We start from the raw sequence: 18,998 nt of genomic DNA, 5'->3' as shown, positions 1-18,998 counted from the left end.
GAGAGCCTGGACCGTGGCAGAATGGCGAGGCACTGACCCACAGAGTCCCACTGGGGCGGGACAGTCCCCAAGGGGCAAGCTGACCAGACAACCCCTCTACTCACCCTGATGCTGACACATGCCAAACAAACACAGGGGTCACAGTGGTCATGCTGTTGGTGACATGATCTGGGAGCCAGAAGGCTTGCCACCACCTTGCTTGCCTGAGCAACGGCAAATTCCTCAGCTACCCTGGGCTTCAGTTTTTCCTGAGACAAATGAGGATGCCCATGCCTAGGACTTCTAAGATTCTTTCTAGCATGGATATTCTAAGCTTTGGAGACACTTTTGACAAATGTGTCTTACACAAATAACATTGAAAGCAACCACTCGTCTACTGTCCTAAACAGAATAAAATAGGACTCACTAGGTTACAAGCTCCTCTGGACAAGCAGGGGGATCTTCTTCACCTGTGTCCCCAGCACCTAACACAGAGCCTGGCGAAGTGGACAAGAGAGCAAGGCCTGCTCGCTGAGCCCGTCTCCCACCTTCCACCTCCCACACCCAGGGTGTCCCCACAGGGAGAGAACAGGGCCTCCAGTCACGACGCAGAGTCTCCTTTACAATCTGTGTCAGCTCCTCTCCCCTCTCCCTAAACGTGACCACTTCCAAACCATCCGCCCTGGACTCACAATTTCTGCACTTCTTTCTCAGTGAGTTCACTGTTTCTGAAGACTTTATCTATTGCCTCAACACTAAAGTCTCGCAAATTGACATCTCCCAGCAAGCCTCCACCCTCTTCCAGCCTCTCGTCTCTGGTGACTGGACAAATCACTAACTGATGCTCACTGGTGCTGGGAATCAGCAGAATTTTCTTTTTCTACCTTTTTTTTTTTTTTTTTTTTTTTTTTTAAACCACCTCTCAGCATCCAAAATTATTCCTTTCTCTTTTACTGTGTGACTTCAGTTTCACTGCTTATGAACTGTATGGCCTCGGACACGGAACCTAACGTCCATGTGCCTCCTCTTCTTTACCTGTAAAAAACGAAGAGTACGCAGCACACAGGGCTGTGGTCTGGATTCAGTGAGATGAACCTGGGCACTGCCAACAGTAGAAACACCCCGTTAATTTGAGCTCTTCCTCCACTACCAACATTAAAGGAATGCTCATATTGTTAAATCATAAGAGAAAACAGCAGCACTCTGGAAGTGCACTCCACAAACGAGGAGCACAGTAAACACCTGAGTGGTAAGCCAGGATCCAGGAAAGAGGGCCAGGCAGGAAATGACCAATCGTCTATTGACAAGCCTGCATATGATCTGAATATGGGAAATGCCTCCTACACCAGAAATGAGAACTAACGGGAGGCCCACCGGGGGCATAGACTACGGAAGTATGACAGGAGGTGACACAGGGGCGGCTGGGGGACAGACCCTGGTGGGATGAAAACGGGGGTCCCAGGGGAGTGGACGGTGGGACTGGATCCAAATGTGAATGCAGACTAACAAGCAAAGAAACTGAGCCTTGTCCAAGAGTAACCGCGGTCTGATGAATTGAGAAAGAAAAACCGTGTATGACATTCCTCCCAAAAATGCAGAACCTGAATCTAATTATGGGGAAACACTAGACAAACCAAAATTGAGAAGTATTCTACAAAATAACTGGCCTGTCTCCTTAAAAAAACAAACATCACAATCATGAAAGACAGACTGGAGTGTTCCAGAATAAAAGAGACAAAAGACACATGAGAACTAAAGGCAGTACATGATCCTGGACTGAACAGTGAACTGGAAACAGTTAACTATTTTTTTTTTTTTTTTTTTTTTTTTGCTACTAAGGAAATTGCTGGGAAAACTGGCAAAGTTTGAATAGAGTTTGTAGTTATATAACAGTATTGTATCCATGTCAATTTCCTGATTTTGATCACTGTACTGTGGTTTGGTAAGAGAGTGTCTTTGTTAAGAGATACACACTGAAGTACTTAAGGGTCAAGGGGAATTTTGCCTGCAACTTACTGTCAAGTGATTTAGGAAAAACTCTTGTCTATACGTCCATATATACATACACAGAATAACAAAGCAAATGTGACAAACTGTTAACAATGGGGGATCTAAGTGAAGGGTATATGGGAATTATTCTTGTAAGTTTTCTGCAAATATAAAGTTACCCACCAGAAAACAGAGAAGGCAGGGGACAGGGCAGGCTATGTGGACTAAGAGTTTCAGACCTCCAGGAGAAAGGAATACAGGTGCCACAAGGCAGGTGAACAATCCCAGTGGGGAAGGAGGGGAGCGTTCGTCCCACTCAGGTGTCCACGGGAGGAAGACCAAGATTCCAGAGATTGGCGACCTTGGGGGAGTGAGGAAGCCTCGGCACTCATCTTGCAGGGACCAGGAGTAAAATGACAGTGGAGGAAAAGGAGAGGGATGGAGATGGGCAGAGTGAAGAGGCGGGAGGAGAGGACTAGTGGGAGGAGGGAGGAGGGGGCCGGAGGGAGGGAGGGAGGGGAGGAGGGGGCCGGAGGGAGGGAGGGAGGGGAGGAGGGGGCCGGAGGGAGGGAGGGAGGGGAGGAGGGGGCCGGAGGGAGGGAGGGAGGGGAGGAGGGGGCCGGAGGGGGGGAGGGAGGGGAGGAGGGGGCCGGAGGGAGGGAGGGAGGGGGGAGGAGGGGGCCGGAGGGGGGGAGGGAGGGGAGGAGGGGGCCGGAGGGAGGGAGGGAGGGGGGAGGAGGGGGCCGGAGGGAGGGAGGGAGGGGGGAGGAGGGGGCCGGAGGGGGGGGGTAGGAGGGGACCGGAGGGAGGGGGTAGGAGGGGGCCGGAGGGAGGGGGTAGGAGGGGGCCGGAGGAAGGGAGGGGGCCGGAGGGAGGGGGTAGGAGGGGGCCGGAGGGAGGGAGGGAGGGGAGGAGGGGGCCGGAGGGAGGGAGGGAGGGGGGAGGAGGGGGCCGGAGGGAGGGAGGGAGGGGGGAGGAGGGGGCCGGAGGGGGGGAGGGAGGGGGGAGGAGGGGGCCGGAGGGGGGGAGGGGCGGACTAGAGGGAGGTCGTGGAGAAGATGCAGCAGAACTTGCAGGACGACGGGAGGGAATGGGCCTCCTCCCCAGGCAAGGCGGCCCCTGCCAGCGCTCCGGTCTCCAGGAGCAGCATCAAGGATGGCCTGATGCCCCAAATCCTGGACACCGGACCAGAGACCTGTGCACTGACAGCCCCGTGGACACGGACAGTGGTGCTCCATCGGGCTAGGAGCCCAGGCTTTGCCCTCCTTTTCCACCTGCGTCAGGCGTCAGAGTAGGGCTCCACAAACCCCAATAGCCTGTCAGGGACAAACACACCACGTACCTGGACACAGGTGTGAGCAGGCAGAGATGCCCAGGAGACATGTTCGAGACAGCCTGAAAGCGAGTCAAAGCCTGTCCCCGTGCCCCGGAGGGCGGTCACAGCGCGGGCCATGGAGAGACAGTAAAGGTCCCTCACAGAGCAGGTCCCCCAGGCGGAGGTTCCAGCCTGGCCTCAAAGGGTGGAGGGTCAAGGAGTGGCCAAGCTGCCCGGGGCTCAGCCAACCAGGTGCCCTCACTATCCCTGAGATACCGGAGGCCCACCCGGGACCTCGTCCAACGCACCCGCTCCCATTAGCTCCCCTGCCTGAAACAGCGGCCAACAGTGCGGGGAGCAGCAGCACCCCCAAGTGGCTTCGCTGGAAACGACATCTTCCCCAGAGCGCTTCGGAACGTCAGGCCTGCACATTCCAGAGTGGGGGCCCTGTGACATCAGCGGGCCCACAGCCCTGCTTTCACAGATGCAGAGCAAAGCTCAGAGAAGGGATGACACTTGCTCTGCGTGGTGAGGCCCAGACCTGCTGCAGCTGTAAAGCTGCCGACCTCAGGTTCTCGGGTGGTCGAAGCCAGTCTCTCAAGACACGTTCCCGGTCAGCCAGGCAGCGCCAGAGCTAGCTTCAGCTGACGCAGCGGCATCACCCCCTTGGTCCCGATCCTCTGAAGCTGGGCTTCGGTCACCAGCCTGGGTGACATGTAAGAGCCAAGGCCAAGCTTCAGAGTTCTGCAAGCGGGGCTGGAATTCTGGGTGACCGGCCCGGGGGGCTCCGCAAAGCCACCGCTCTGGAACGTGAGGCTAAAATGAATGACATAAGGGATGCACAACCCTGGGCCCACAGAGGCACTCTTTCCTCCCCTGAAAGTCACCTGCAGGTTCTGCATCCCAGAGCTCAGCACACGGCCAGGCACACCGCTGTGTGCTCAGGTGTAGTTGCGGCGGGACCCCGAGGAGTCCAGGGTCCTGACAGCAGAAGAACCTGGGAGGTTCCCTGACGGGCCTTGGCCCTTGGCCGAGGCATGATGGCATTGCTATAAGTTGCTTTAATGGTGACTCAATAGGGCGAATTTCTTATTTATCTTTATTCCAACACAAATAAAATTGTACAGACTGTAAATGGCAGAATTATGTATGTATGGATACATAATATGTATACATATTATGTATCCATACATAATATGTATACATATTATGTATGTGCACATAAGGGCAAATTATTCAGAAGGGAATTCTTAGACAACGTCTAGAAAGATGGGCTGCAATCTTCTTCAAGAACATGTCTTGGCCTCCTTAGGGAGACATTTCTGTGTCATTGGCTTTTTTTCTCCCCAATTTCCTTAAACCCAACTGGGATGGTTCGCTTACAACTTAAGCCCATTTCTGTTTTATCTGCTAAATGAGGAGAACCTGGGAAGCATCTTCCTCAGGGGGAAAAATCCCTACATATTCTCTTAGTTGCCCCAGTTTAGCCTTCTTTTCCTGGGGCTACATAACCGTAATTATTCCTTATTCTCAACCCTTCCCCTTGTCATTTATCTCCTCTTGTGAAAATTCTGGATTCGCCAGTTTTAAGGGTGGTCATGAAATCAAAAGAGTAGGCATGCAGTAAATGTCTGGTGAAGGGACTGTTCAACACTGAACACGACTGACGAACCGGGGGCTAACAGATCAGAGGGTAAAGGAAGATCTCTTAACTCACCCAGCGTCGGCACTTAAGCTGCGTCTAGGCCTTTTTGTTTTTCTCTTAATCTCACTACAGTGCTGGTTTTTGTTCCCTAAATAGATCATGTCGCATTTTTTTCCTCCTAATACTTCACCCCAGTTTTGTAGGTCTTTTTCCCTTTTTGTCAAGGTTGCACTGGACGTTATTTCTGCCTTCCAGGGTGGCCATCCTCTCATGTGACCTTCGGCCTCAGCTGAAACGGTAATGAACTGATTCCTCTCTTTAAGACAAGGAATTAAAACAGGCATCGGGGCCACTGGCCTTGAAAGATCACTTTAAACATCCCTTTAGGTTAATGTCAAATCACTGAAAATTGTCCCCTGAGTGCAACACGCAAGCCAGTTATTCAACTGAGTGTTAATATTTACAAAAACATTCACAAAATTCACAATAGATTTGTATAAAACAGAGGTGCAAGGGAAGCTTTCAGTAAATTAAACATGACTTTTTCATGGTCAACCTCAGTAGTCATTAAAGAAATGTAAATTAAACCAGATGATAAACCTTTTGGACTACCAACCTGACAACATAGGAGTGCATTTAAGGACCATACTCGGTACCGGGTGAGCGCGGGAACAGGCACTCCCACCTGCTGCTGATGGGAACAGAAATCGGGCCACAGTCTGGAGGGGAAAGCATGAACAAAAAGCTGTGAAGGGCTTCCCTGGTGGCGCAGTGGTTGAGAATCTGCCTGCCAATGCAGGGGACACGGGTTCGAGCCCTGGTCTGGGAAGATCCCACATGCCGCGGAGCAGCTGGGCCCGTGAGCCACAATTACTGAGCCTGCGAGTCTGGAGCCTGTGCTCCGCAACAAGAGAGGCCACGATAATGAGAGGCCCGCGCACCGCGATGAAGCGTGGCCCCCACTTGCCACAACTAGAGAAAGCCCTCGCACGGAAACGAAGACCCAACACAGCCATAAATAAATAAATAAATAAATAAATAAACCAAAAAAAAGTAAAAAAACACATGTTGCTAGGCTCTACCTAAAAAAAAAAAAAAAAAAAAAAAAAAGCTGTGAAGACAAACATCCTGATCCTGTCACTTGTCTTCTAGAAACGCACTCTAAGGAAACAATTAAGGAAGCTCATGATGATTCAGTGTCAAGGATTCTCGTCAGGGCACAGCTCATGGGACAATCCTGCTTTCACATGGCAGGGGGCAGCCCGTCCACACTTGGGATGCCAATTCGGCCTCAAAGCTGAGGCTGGAGAACTCTGTCTGCTGCCTGGGAAAGATGTGCGTAAATGAAACCGCAAGATCAGTACCCTCGAATTCCATTTTTCATAAAGGCATATTTTATCTGTTTTCTATATGGGTAGAAAGTCCAGTAAGAGACACACCAAAAGTTACTGTTCCCAAACTCTGGGTTGATGATGGGGTTATGAATTTTTTTTTTTTTTTAACTTGTTGCATGTTTCTGATTTTCATACAATGATACTTACTACTAGCGTAAAACAAAAATATGGGGCTTTTTTCGTTTCCTTTCTTTTTTTGGTGTCCAGGTGAAGTGATACTGTCAGGAAACATGCCTGAAGTGTGGGCAGTGACCCGGAAGGTCAAATCATTGCATAACAGATACGACCCAACAAGACCGCTGTACTGAAACCATTTCCACACCCCAGCAGATAGCTGCTCTGATGATCTGGTTTCCACAAATTCACTCCAGATGAACAGTAACTGAAGTGCTGTGAGGGAGGAGCTCACACAGAGAAGGAGCGGGTCCTGAAGCAGAGACCTCAGAGCTGAGAGCCGCTCTGCCACCAATCACCTGCACAACCTCAAACCACCCGTAAACCTCCCTAAGCCAGTCGCCTCTGCCATGAGACAGTGATACTCAGGCTGCTTTTAAGGCTGCATCAGGTCGCCGTGAGGGAAAAAAGAACTGTATGTGACAATGACTGAGGAAACATAAGCACTTAGGAATGTCCCTACTCAAGGGCATCATTTCATCCCCCTTTCCGTTAATGGCACCTTGATTCTCCTCTGGGGGGCCCTCCTCCCCTCTTCTTGGTCCCGAAGTGTGGGGCCGTACCCCCTGGCTTCAGGGGGCTTAGGACCCAGATTAGACCAGGCCAACGAGCCTCCACCTGAGTCTTCCCCAGAAGTGCTGGGGCTGCTAAGTGACAGGAGGATGAGAGCAGAGTGATGGAGGGCCTCGCTCAGCTACCACACAGAACGACCGCCTAAGAGTGAACCGACAAGGGGACGCAAAGCACGATGGGCTGAGACAGCTTCTGACGCCGTTTCAACACCTGGACCCCACCTGCCTGGGCCGGAAACCGATCCCTTACAAGCCGATACACACCCCTCTCTCACACAGGTCTGCGGGCCTGTTTGAGTTGGGTTTCTAGAACGTGCCAACCCCAAAGAGGTATCTCTTGTCCTGTAGAACACTAATTAGCTTGCTCACTAGGAAGATGAAAGCTGCATGCAGAGAATGTTACTAAGGAGACTGGAAAGTGAAAGGGGTGAGGCGGCAGCAGGACAGTTTTGGGATGGAGAGGTAACCTGGGAAACTATTCCTAGTCACTAACAGTTTTCCATGAATTAACTGATCAGGCTTCAGGCTGGCTTGATTAGCTGGCAGAGTGGTGATTCATGTTCCATTTCTTTTCCCTACTTTGTAGACACCACTCTTCCCACCCGAAATGTCAGAGAATCATAATATTTTAAAGCTGGAAAAGACTTCAATCTATCACTCCCACGGTCTCACTTTCAGATGAGGAGACTGAAGGCAAGATTAGAAAAGGGACCCACACAAGGTCACGGCCCTCATCACTGGCCAGGCAGCTGCTCTGCCGTCGGGCCCCCAAGGATTGCTGCTACAGGAGGAGAAGGCGCCAGCTCCAGTTCTTCCAGGCCCAACGAACTAGAATGAGACGCAGAACAGAGCTCCAGTGACAATCAGAGACACTGGTTCCTCTCTGACACACACCACCCATGTGCTCTCAGGGCAAGACCTGCTCGGGAGGCCCTGATCCCAGACTCAGCTCTGCCGCACACAAGCCGTGTGACCTTGGGCAAAGCTAACAAGCCTTCTTGGCCTCAGTTTCACCACGTGTGAAGCAAAGACAGTAACTGCTGCCTTGCTGACCCCACAGAGCGGCTGCGAAGTTCGGTGAGCTAAGCAAAGAGAAAACGCTATGAAAAAATGGCGGTAACTCCCACACAAAACCTAAGACGTTACTGCTGGTCTCTAGTAAAACTGCTGAGCTGAGAGGCAACACAACAGAAGGAGCCAAGGCTCTGGAGCCTGACAACTCAGGTTTGAATTCTGGTTCTTACGCTCATGGAGCTGTTACCCAAACTCCACAAGCCTCAGTTTGTCCACTGGTCCAATGGGAGTAACAATACAGACTTAACTGTTTCTCTGAAGATTAAAGGAGGGAACACGCTACAACACCTGACTTGGCGCCTGGCGCAACTCGGCATTCAATTCCCAGGTCGGATGTCCTCGTTATTAAAGGACCCGCCCCGAGGCTGGACCGTCGGCAGCACGGCCCCCAGCTCTCACAGCCACTGCTGCACGGAGCGACCCCCGTCCCCAGGGGCCTGTTAGGTTGGCACTGAACTCTGGGCAGACTCCCCACCCTGGCAGGCCCTTTGCAGGCCTCTCTCTTTGTCCCCCCGACCTGAGCAGCAAACGCCACGAGTGATGCCCTCCTTCCTCCGAGACCCCCTGGCGGGAAGCCTCTGACTTCCCGGGTTGGGGGCAGAGGGCGGGAGGAGCGGCACACACGGTCCCTTCCTGTACACACCAGTCCCACAGCCCGAACACTCTGCCTCTGTCGCGTCCTCAGAGCACAGCGTCGTGTGCTGTGAGAAGACGGAGGAAGGAATGAGCAGGCTGACCTCACGGCCGTCGCCAGCACAGGGACGTCCCCACTGGCGGATGAATTAGGAAAAGGTGTGCCTTCCATCCAGCCCAGGGCCTGGTGAGAGGTACACAGACTGGACTTCAGCCCCTGGGCCAGGGCACCACCAGCCCAGCCACCTGCAGTGGCCCCGTCACCTGGGGAGCTGGAAGAGCCTCTCAGAGGCCGCAGCTCTCCAGATAAGTGCTGAAGCAGGACACAGCCCAGCAGGCAGTCGGGGTGGAGAGGAACACGCTGAGCAGGTGGGACAGGGTATAAGGGCGTCGCGGGCTTGGGGGATGGGCCTGAGCCACTGTCAGTAAGAGGACACTGATTCTCAATGCAGCCCCATCGCGCACCAGCGGTGACCTTGGGCAAAGCACTTAGCGGCCCTGTGCATCAGTCCCACGTCTGCCATGCAGGGCGGACAACAGGCTAATGAGACGATGCAGTTGCAGGAGGGGAGGAGATGGGGCCGGGGGTAAGGCTGGGCCAGACTGTCAAGCGCGTTTTCTGCAGCGCTAAGACGTTTGGCCTTTATTCCCTGGCCCCCTTTCTGCACACATCTCCTCGGGGTGTTGGAGAAGACTGAGCTGAGGAAAGGGCAGGACGGTGGGCAAACAGAGCAGCAGGAAAGGAGCAAAGACGGAGCCCTCCCCGCCCCCCTCACCAGGGCATGCACATCCCCAACCATCAGGCGTGAACAGCAGACACAGGAAACACACCCGCATGGAGCTGGCATGAGGACCTGGTCACACTCAGTGAGCCCCAGAGAAGCCACTGGGAGAAGAGAAACGACGTGAGAGAAAAAGAAGGGGGGACGCACGGGGGTGGGGCAGTGGGCAGACTAAACGGAGCCCGTCCAGGCCCAGGAGCACCCCACTGTGATCCGAGGACAGGCGGCGCACAGCTGCTGCCTCCAGACGGAGGCTCTCGAACGACGACGGCTACCCTCACACTAAAATCCCAGGAGTATGGACAAAAGGGAAGACCCCAGTACACAGCACTGTCTAGCGCGAGGGGAAAGTGCACTTCTTTTCAACGAGGAGAGGACAGGTTTATCAGGAACGCTGCTGTAGCTATAGGCCTGCTCCACGGGGAGATGAGCTCGATCATCACCCTATACCACAGCGCAAACAGATGACAGCTGGCAGGAAGAGTTACAAGTAAAATTTAAGCTGAAAAAGAATACAAGAAATAAAGGAGCATCTATCTCACGGAGGGAAAGGCTTTTCTAAACATAAAGAAAAACACATAAAAACATTCCAAAAGAAAGGTTGTCAAAGCTTATAAAAATCTTCACTTATGTATGTCAAATATTAGTATAATAAAAATAAGAGTAATTACTAAACTGGAAAAAATTTTTCTATTTTTGTCAAAGAAAAGGTTAGTATCCTCTTTATAAGAAGATTTGTACAGTGATAAAAAAAATTAAAGCCTCAATAGAAAAAAAAAGGAAAGGTAATAATAACAGCTAATATTTTCAGAGTCCTTAACGATGTGTTAAGCACTTTAAACGGACTATTGCATTTAAACCTCACGACACTGTGATACTATTTCCTACAAGACAAAACTGAGTCTTAGGTTGTTACCTGCCAAAAATCACATAGCTATTGAATAGCAGTGCTGGAACTTTGGAATCTGCCCAACGCCAAAGCTTGCTCTTAACTGCACTTGCTTCAAATAAAAAAAAAACGATAAATGGTCACAATGAATATAATATATTCAGTGTGTATGGGTTTCACTTACACATGCTTCAGTTAAAATTTACTAGTAATCAAAGGCTATTATAATTTTGCCTATCAAATTGACAAAAATCTCCAAGTGACAAAATTCAGTGATGGGAAGGGGTCAAAATCTGGCATTCATTTCCCTCTCTGACGGGTACGCAAACTGGAGCAACCTTTCTGGAGGTCACCTGGGAAATACTGAACAAGCGCCTGTGCAAAGATTCCCATCCTCTGTGTCAGATACACCCCACTCCCAGGCGCACTCCCCACCCTTCTCCACCCCGTCCTCTGCCCGGGGACCGACCCAGTGAATCACATGAACCGGGCCACATCCCTGCTTCCTGACCGGACTCCTCCACAGAGGCAGGGGAAGGAGAGCAACGGGGATCCTGGCAGGAGACGGGAGGAGCCAGAGGCCGGGCATCTATCTTCCGCTTTCTTCCCCGTCGCGCCTCACTGCTCGCGTCAGGACCACTGCTCCCCACCCCTCTGTCCTCGCGGGCTCCTGTCATCTGTCCCTTTCTTTGTCCCTTGGGTGTGGGGCGCTGAGCGCTCCTCTGCTGGCAGCCCTGAACTCCTCTGGGTTTGCCATCCCCTGGTAAGTCCACTGGTCTATAAATAAACCTCCTTGGTCTCTTCTGGCCCCAGGCGCTTCGGGATCCGCGGGCCCCAGTGCAAACATGGCCAAGCCCGAGAACCACACCACGCACAACCAGTCCCGAAAATGCCACAGAAACGGCATCAAGAGACCCCGATCACAACGATACGAATCTCTTAAGGGGGTGGACCCCAAGTTCCTGAGGAACACACACTTTGCCAAGAAGCACAACAAGAAGGGCCAGAAGAAGATGCAGGCCAACAACGCCAAGGCCATGAGTGCACTGCTGAGGCTATCAAGGCTCTCGTAAAGCCCAAGGAGGTCAAGCCCAAGATCCCAGAGGGCCGCGCCCGCAAGCTCAGTCAACTTGCCTACACTGCTCACCCCACGCTCGGGAAACGTGCTCGTGCCCACATCGCCAAGGGTCTCAGGCTCTGCTGGCCAAAGTCCCGGGCCAAGGCTGCAGCGGCAGGTGCAGCTGCGGCTCCAGCTCCGGCTCCCAAGGGTGCCCAGGCCCCCACAAAGGCTACAGAGTGGAGGCCTTTATCTGCCAATGTGAGGACAGAAGGACTGGTGTGACCTGTGGGCTGCTGTCTGCACAGGGCTGGTGTCCTCCTGTGCTATTGGTACAAATAAACCTGAGGAGGATCTGTCAAAAAACAAACCACAACCTCCCTGGATTACCTCAGTTTGATTGTGTCTTCTGTTTCTGGGTGGGATGCTCATTGATACATCTTTAGACCTAGCAATTTTACTCTAGAAATTTATCCTAAGGAACAACCAGAAAAGTGCAAAAATATATAGAGATACTTGTAGCATCATTAAAACTGGAAACAAACTGAATAGTCAATAACAGGGAACCGTCTCATACTGAGGGTCATGATCCACACGAAGAAACACTAGGCAGTCACTGAAAACCAAGTTACAAAAGAATAGTTAATGATGTGAAAATAAATTTAAGAAATATTTTAAGTGGAAAAAATGATTCCCATTTGCATATAAGAGAGGCTAGACGGATGTACCCCAAACTACTAGCACTAATTATCTTTCAGTTGTGATGTCATGGGTGGGTTTTCTTCCTTGTGTTGTTTTTGTATTTGTCGTATTTTCTACAGTCTTCATGTATTATTTTCATAATTACAGAACATAAATCCAAAATACTATGTATTTGAAAAAGGAAAGTCAGTGCTAAATTCTGGAACAGCCCACCCCCATGCACGTGCACACACAGTTTGACAGTCCAGTGCTTAAAAACGGGCTCCTGCCGGCCAAGAACGTTCGCACAGCTGCCGTAGCTGGAAGCACGGCAAGCACGCTCTGCTGCACCTGCAATCAGCCCACAGCTGTGTGCGCCGCTGGCTCCAGGCCTCAGGCTTGCTCTGTGAGCCAGACCCCAGCTCTGGTGCAGGGCCGAGGGAAGGGCACCTAGAATGCCTTGTGGGGCTCTGAGACCCAAGGAGGGACACGGGATCCGCTGACCTCCGGGAACCTTAAACAGAGACAATGCAGCACAGAAGAGGGAAAAAACAAACAAAACCCGAGACCTTGGACAGACCTAGGCTTGAATCAGGACTGATCATCTCGACAGCTGTATGACCTCAGGTGTGCTTTCACCTCTCTCAGCCTCGGTTTTCTCACGTTTAAGACAGGAATAACATTCTTTACCTCACAGCCTATAAGCATTACACTGAATTATATGAGCACAGAAGTAAATATTACAAAAGTAAAAAGGGCCTCCTGGGCCAGTAGGACCCTCAGAGCCCAGAGACCTGGCTTTGAGGTGCAGGTGGACAGCAGAGGGTGAAAGCGGGTCGGGAGGGAGAGGAGATGATCTGGCCGAGGAAAGGGCTGTTTGGCACTGTGCCAGGCCTCTTGGCGGCTGTGAGCAGCACACACCTTAGGGGAGAGCGCTACCTGCAGTGGGTCCCAGGTCCAGACTAGAGTCGTTCAGCACCTCCTCCTCTTCCCAGAAGTACTGCGGCGGCTGCAGGATGCGGGACTCTTCGCTCTCTTCGCTGGCGAAGCCAGAGCCAGGGGCTCCCAGGCCAGCCCCCGGTCCCATGGCCTCGCTGGGCTCCTCCGAGTCCAGCGGCTCCAGGCCAGTGGGCAGCAGGAGGTCCAGCAGGGAGGTGGAGGTGAGGCCCTCCGGGCCAGGCTCCTCGGACCCGGCTGCACACGTGACCAGGGATGCTCCTGCACAGACATGAAAGCCGGTGGTTAAGAAGGAAGAGCGGCAGAGGGTTGAGACCCATCTCCAACAGCCAAGAGCCCAGGGGTGAGGGCGGGGCTTCGGGGACACTCCTGACGCCAGGGGGCTGCGAGGGGATTCTGAGATGCTGTACTCATCTCCAAAAGGCCAAACTGCTTAGCCTTCCTTCCCTGTAGCACGGGCAAAGGGGAGACAGGGAGATGGGCAGGAGAGAGGGAGGAAACATTTGCCTAGTACCCACTCTCCACCACGCTGTGCGGGTGCAGGGCAGCGGAGAAGGGGCCCTGCTTCCCTGGACCTTGTGGGCACACTGTTCTGCAGGCTCCTATCCTAGGCCGAACATTTTCCAAAACTGCATTAAGAATGTGATCTGTGTTTTCAGCAACACACAGTCTTTAAGACCACGTGAGGGACTTCCTGGTGGCGCAGTGGTTAAGACTCCACGTTCCCAAAGCAGGGGGCCTGGGTTCAATCCCTGGCCAGGGAACTAGATCCCACATGCATGCCACAACTAAGAGTTCGTATGCCACAACTAAGGAGCCCATGTGCTGCAACTAAGGAGCAGGTGAGCCACAACTAAGGAGTCCTCAAGCCACAACTAAGGAGCCTACGAGCTGCAACTAAGGAGACCGCCTGCCTCAACTAAGACCCAGCACAACCAAATAAATAAACATTTAAAAAAAACAAAAAAAACCATGTGAGGTCACAGGTCAAACTCATCCAGAGCTGGTAATGATACGTCTGTTTGGAATCTTGGACCCCTCTCTCCTAATTTGCAAAACAAACAAACACAAAACAATAAAATAAAGGGCATCTTTTTTCCTTCTCTCTCACTCCCATTCACTAAGAACAGGAAACAGTCCTCTTTGCTGGTTTCACAACATCATTACTAATTACACAAATATCACTAACTTGCTGTGAAGTCTTCCAGAAAGTTGGGTCTCAGTCTCCTCATCCGAAAAATGAGGAAAGTGGGTGAAATGACCTCCAAATTTTCTTTTCCAAAACTAACATTCAATGATGCAGGAAAGAGGGAATTTCGGGACTTATTTCCTACTCTGCGCCTATAGCAGCACACTATGACGTGGCTGAAGAGCAGTTCATAGAAATTTTTAGTGACGTTTAATAATAAAAATAAACGATAACACTATTGGTGCCACGTGCTAAATGCTTTGTAAGCGTTATCTGAATTTTAATCCTTATAAGCACCTTATGAAGTAGTAAACCCTAAGCTTGGCGGGTGCCCGCACAATGAGTGGCCGCTAAGGAAGACAAGGGCTTTTCAGACTGAGAAATGAGTTTCTGAGAACTCAGAAACAGAGAACGTGTCTGGGGGGGACGGAGCCTTCGTACGCTACGCACCAGCTAGGCAACACAGGACCACGAATACAACATTTCTTAAGGAAAGCAGTCCGGGGTACAGGGAAACGGGCGTAACAAAATAACAAGTGTGCTGAAGAGGATTAAACAGGTCTTGAGATCAGACACAGCAAGAGCGCGTGGCGCAGGAAAGCGCCCTGGCTTCCCGGCTGAATGACTCCAGGAGAGCGTCTGCCCCACCGGCACCCTGGTCTCCTCATCTGTAGAGCAAGACAAGAATTCCTCCAGCCCGCAAAGGCCACCCAGTGGCCACCCAGTGGTCAGCTCCATGCAGCGTATAAACTGCACTGCAAAAAGCACACTGCAGTCTACGATCATAAGTATCACGAAGGATAGAGAACCGGGACACTCTCGGCCACGAAGAGAATGTTTAAGAACGACAATGATATCTTCAAATGCATTAAAACAAAAGGTTGATGTGAATAATAAAGATCAGTTATTCTATGTGACTTCAAGGAAAAAACTAGGACTAATGGGAAGAAACATAGACGGCATCAGAGTCTCGAACAGCCTTTAACAAGAAGCTGGTGACGCGGAAGGTCACCTGCACCCACCCGCCTAACTCCTACTCCTGCTTCCACCCTCAGCTCGGAGCAGCTGCCCCGGCCCCCCGGGTCTCAGCTGGGCACCCACCACTACCATCGCCTCTGGACACATCACAGCACTTCCTCACTGAACTGTAACAGACCACCTTACAGCCTCCCTCACTCAGCAGTGAGCACGGAGTGGAGCGTCCTGTGTCAGTTTCACCTTTGTCCTGCCGGGGCCTCGACAGTCTCTGAAATGTCACAGGAGCTCAAGACATGTTTGAGAGCGAATAAATCAACACCCTCTGCTTTTACAGATGAGATAACTGAGGCCTCATGAGACTAAGGTCCAACAACCAGCCCACAGAAGCACTGTAATTAGCTAGTTTCTCCTCACAAAAAGGTCCTGCAGACACTCCGTGAAGAAAGACCAGAAAGCCCCTCTTTATGTGCCCTTCTTCCAAAGGATATGTAAGGAAGAGAGTACCCAGGATGGCACGGACGCCTCACAGGATTTAAGGAGCAAGGAAAGAGGCCAGACCTGAAGATTGAAGACACCCTCTCCTCCCAGCACTCTGTCAGGGTCCCACGAGAAACCCAAACCATAGGGGTGGCTCCTCTCCTGAAAGACCTCACGTTGGTAAAGCGGCCCCCTATATTTCACAAAGAAGCCCTTTTATTTCTATTTCTGCACAGACCCTATGTTTGGAAATAGTTCGTTGATCAACCGTACTCAGGTTAAGAGCTATTTTCTAATTTTTAAAAAGTTAGAATCATATAATATTGCCAATCAGATATGATGCCAACTAGGATCTACTTTGGTTTCAGGTAGGCGGCAGTATCTTACGGGAGCTAACATCTGCATCAGACTTCCACTTCTCAGAGGAATGCGGTCCCCCCTGAGTTCCTATTCTGTGCCACGTACTGTGCCAGGCCCTCTCTGGAGACACAGAAATGAACACAAGACAGCCTCTGCCCTCGGGGAAATAACCACTGTTTGGAAAATGTAATCCAAGTTTTATATAAAATACCAGCTGATACAACAGGTCTACTTTCAGACTTGGTATCCTCAGGGTTGGAGGAACCAAATTCTACAAGACAGTAATCTGGAAAAACTCATGCAGTCCAGGAAGAAAAAACTCAATTGATGAGAAATAATTAAATAACAAAAAATGTACAGGTTCCCAGGGCACCAGAGCAGCCGTCTTTGAGACGGCCAAGAGGAGAAGCTCCTTATCCACCTACTGGGAAAGACATTACTTAAGCCGTTTTAGAAAAGCACAACTGACTTTAAGAATTCTTGGAAGTTTACCCTCCACAAAACCGCTGGAGGATCAAACACACTTTGCCTCGTCAAAACCCGACAGGTGTCTCTGTGAGCTGAACCGAGGTGTGATGGGAGAGGAGGAGTCGCAGCCGTGTGGGCCTCGGTCCTGCTGACCAGACCAGCCCGGACCGCAAGGAACCTGCATGTGCCCTCTCAGGGGAAGTCTGACCAGCAGTCCTGTTGACTTTCCCGCCTCTGGGGATAAAATACTTTTCAGTCGGTGAAGCTCTCTGCACAGCGCACTGTGCTCCGACGAATTCGCTGGGTCTATTCCCGACCATCTGCATGACTTAGGCGGGGTCCCCATTCTCTCAACCTCTCTCCTCCACCTGCCACAGTCCGTCCTTGTCTATCTTTCCCAACAGTCTGATAGGAATTAAAAGAGGTTCTGATAATTGTGCTGAAAAGCTGTGTGTGAAAAAGAGGAATCTGGTTTTTCATTCTTTCTGCGATAAACATTTCCATTTTCTTGAAGTTACTTTTCCCTCTGATGATTATTTTTTTTTATATAGACCTTGATATTTTCAAAAGCTTTCACAGTGGGTTAACTATTCAGGTAATTACGAAAGATTACTTATTTTCAAGCTCGCCCACCAAAACAGTAGCTGAGACCTAACCATTCTGTGTGTAATTGCTTTCGCATTTAATGACTAATCTGCCTTGAGAACCCCACCTGATTTTAACTTTCAGAATTACACTCCTTGTGATTTTTTTTTTTCCCTCTAGCACCTGTAATTTTCTGCTACTTCTATCACTCCCAGTGGAAAGGAGAGAAAAAGGCGGCACATGAAAAGGATTCGGGGATCAGCCTCAAAGAACTGAAAATCTGACCCAAACGAACTCAGAAAGAGGCGAACGAAGCAGGCTTATATCTTAAGGGGGTGGGGAAAACAAGGCCTCTCAATAATCCCCATGTTTTACCTCCCCTGCAATCTGCTCCTGATCCCAACACCCTTCTCTGATTTCCACCATCAACCCACCCCACCCTTCCCCTAATCAGCAGCTCTGAAGTCCAGGGATCCCTAAGCCCTTGGCAGACACCCATTTGGGAGCTGCCCGGCAGCATCTGTCACGTGGCCTGCACCCTGGAGTGGCAGCTACAACAGAAATGGTCCAGCACCACCAACCTACCACACACACCTGGCTTGTGTGTCCTTGCAGGGTGCCCACACTATGGTGCGCAAGGGAGACACGCTGCTGGACACATGCCACCCAAGCACGGGGGTGATAATAGGCACATGGAGAGGGCGCCCCGGGGGCGGAGGTGGGAGAGGGGGTAGACGGAGCCAAGCTGCCCACGGTGATCCGTGGCTAGCCAGGAAGAGGCACCGTTAACAGCTGGGCATGGTCCTGACTCACTTCGCTGGCCAGTTCTGGGGTGGCTGCCACACAGAGAAAGAGTGGACAAGCGGTACTTATTTGGTGAGCCCCACCTTCTTCCAAAGAGGACTGAAGGTATGCAAGGACAGAGGTGGGGCAGCGTCTGAGACAAACACGGATGCCGTTTCTCATGCGCATCACCTGGGTCCTTACTCATCCCGGACTGATGGTGCAGAAGGCGTCCCCTCGCTGAGCTGGGCGCAGGGACGCGCTCAGGGGCAGTGGCCCTTCCCCGGGATTTTGCACCACAGCCCAGGGCAGTGGCTGGTCTGCTGCCACCATCAAGCAGAGACCCCACCCCCCACCCCCGGGGCCGGGACACACACACACACACACACACACGTGTGCACCACGAGCCCGCGGGCTGCCTGCGCGGGGAGCGCCGCGGGCCGAGTCCGCTGGACGGGAGCCAATGCAGGCACCCGGCGGGCGGGCCCGCACGCGCATGCACACACGTGCACACACATGCGCGCGGGCACACCCCCCAACGCTCCCCCCGCCCCGGAGGGCTCGCCGCGCTGCCAGGCCACGTCCTCGTGCGACCCGCCCCGCACACGCCGCTCCGTGGCCGTGGCCTGTCTCCCCGCGCCCCTCCCCCCGCGCCTTCACACCTGCCATCACCTCCGCGCACGTGCCGGCACCGCGCTCGCCCCCCGCGGCCGTCACCACAGTCCGGGGCCCCGCGGCCCTCTGTCGCCCGCACACGCACGGCGGGCCCCCGCCCCGCGCCGTCGGCAGCGCCCGGAGCGCGGACGGCCGCCCTGCCCCGCCGCCCGCCGAGACCGCGCGGCCCTTTGTTGGCGCGGAGCTGCCCAGCGCGCGCCCGCCGCCGCCCGCTCACCTCCGGCCAGCAGCAGCAACAGCGGCAGCGGCAGCGGCAGCAGCGGCGTCTGCCCCGGGGCCCTCAGCAGCCGGCCCATGGTGCCGCGTCGCCGCTCCGCAGCCGCCTGGGCTCCTCAGGGCCGC

General features: G+C 52.5%; 1 protein-coding gene and 1 pseudogene across 1 annotated transcript in view; one reads left to right on the top strand and one right to left on the bottom strand.

Annotated features, from left to right (window-relative positions):
• PODXL2 (podocalyxin like 2) overlaps nt 1-18,998 on the bottom strand; it is a 33,310-nt gene extending 14,312 nt beyond the window's left edge. The window contains exons 1-2 of the mRNA XM_068558570.1: nt 18,874-18,998; nt 13,124-13,402 (exon numbers count right to left, since the gene is read on the bottom strand). Coding sequence (XP_068414671.1) covers nt 13,124-13,402; nt 18,874-18,952 — 358 coding nt within the window. The 5' untranslated portion in view covers nt 18,953-18,998. The remainder of the gene's footprint in view (nt 1-13,123; nt 13,403-18,873) is intronic.
• On the top strand, nt 11,292-11,788 carry LOC137774133 (large ribosomal subunit protein eL29 pseudogene; annotated as a pseudogene).

Source organism: Eschrichtius robustus, chromosome 12 (assembly GCF_028021215.1).
Source record: "Eschrichtius robustus isolate mEscRob2 chromosome 12, mEscRob2.pri, whole genome shotgun sequence".
Classification (NCBI taxonomy): domain Eukaryota; kingdom Metazoa; phylum Chordata; class Mammalia; order Artiodactyla; family Eschrichtiidae; genus Eschrichtius; species Eschrichtius robustus.
The sequence above is the reverse complement of the archived record's forward strand: the minus strand, read 5'-3'. Positions and strand labels throughout refer to the sequence as shown.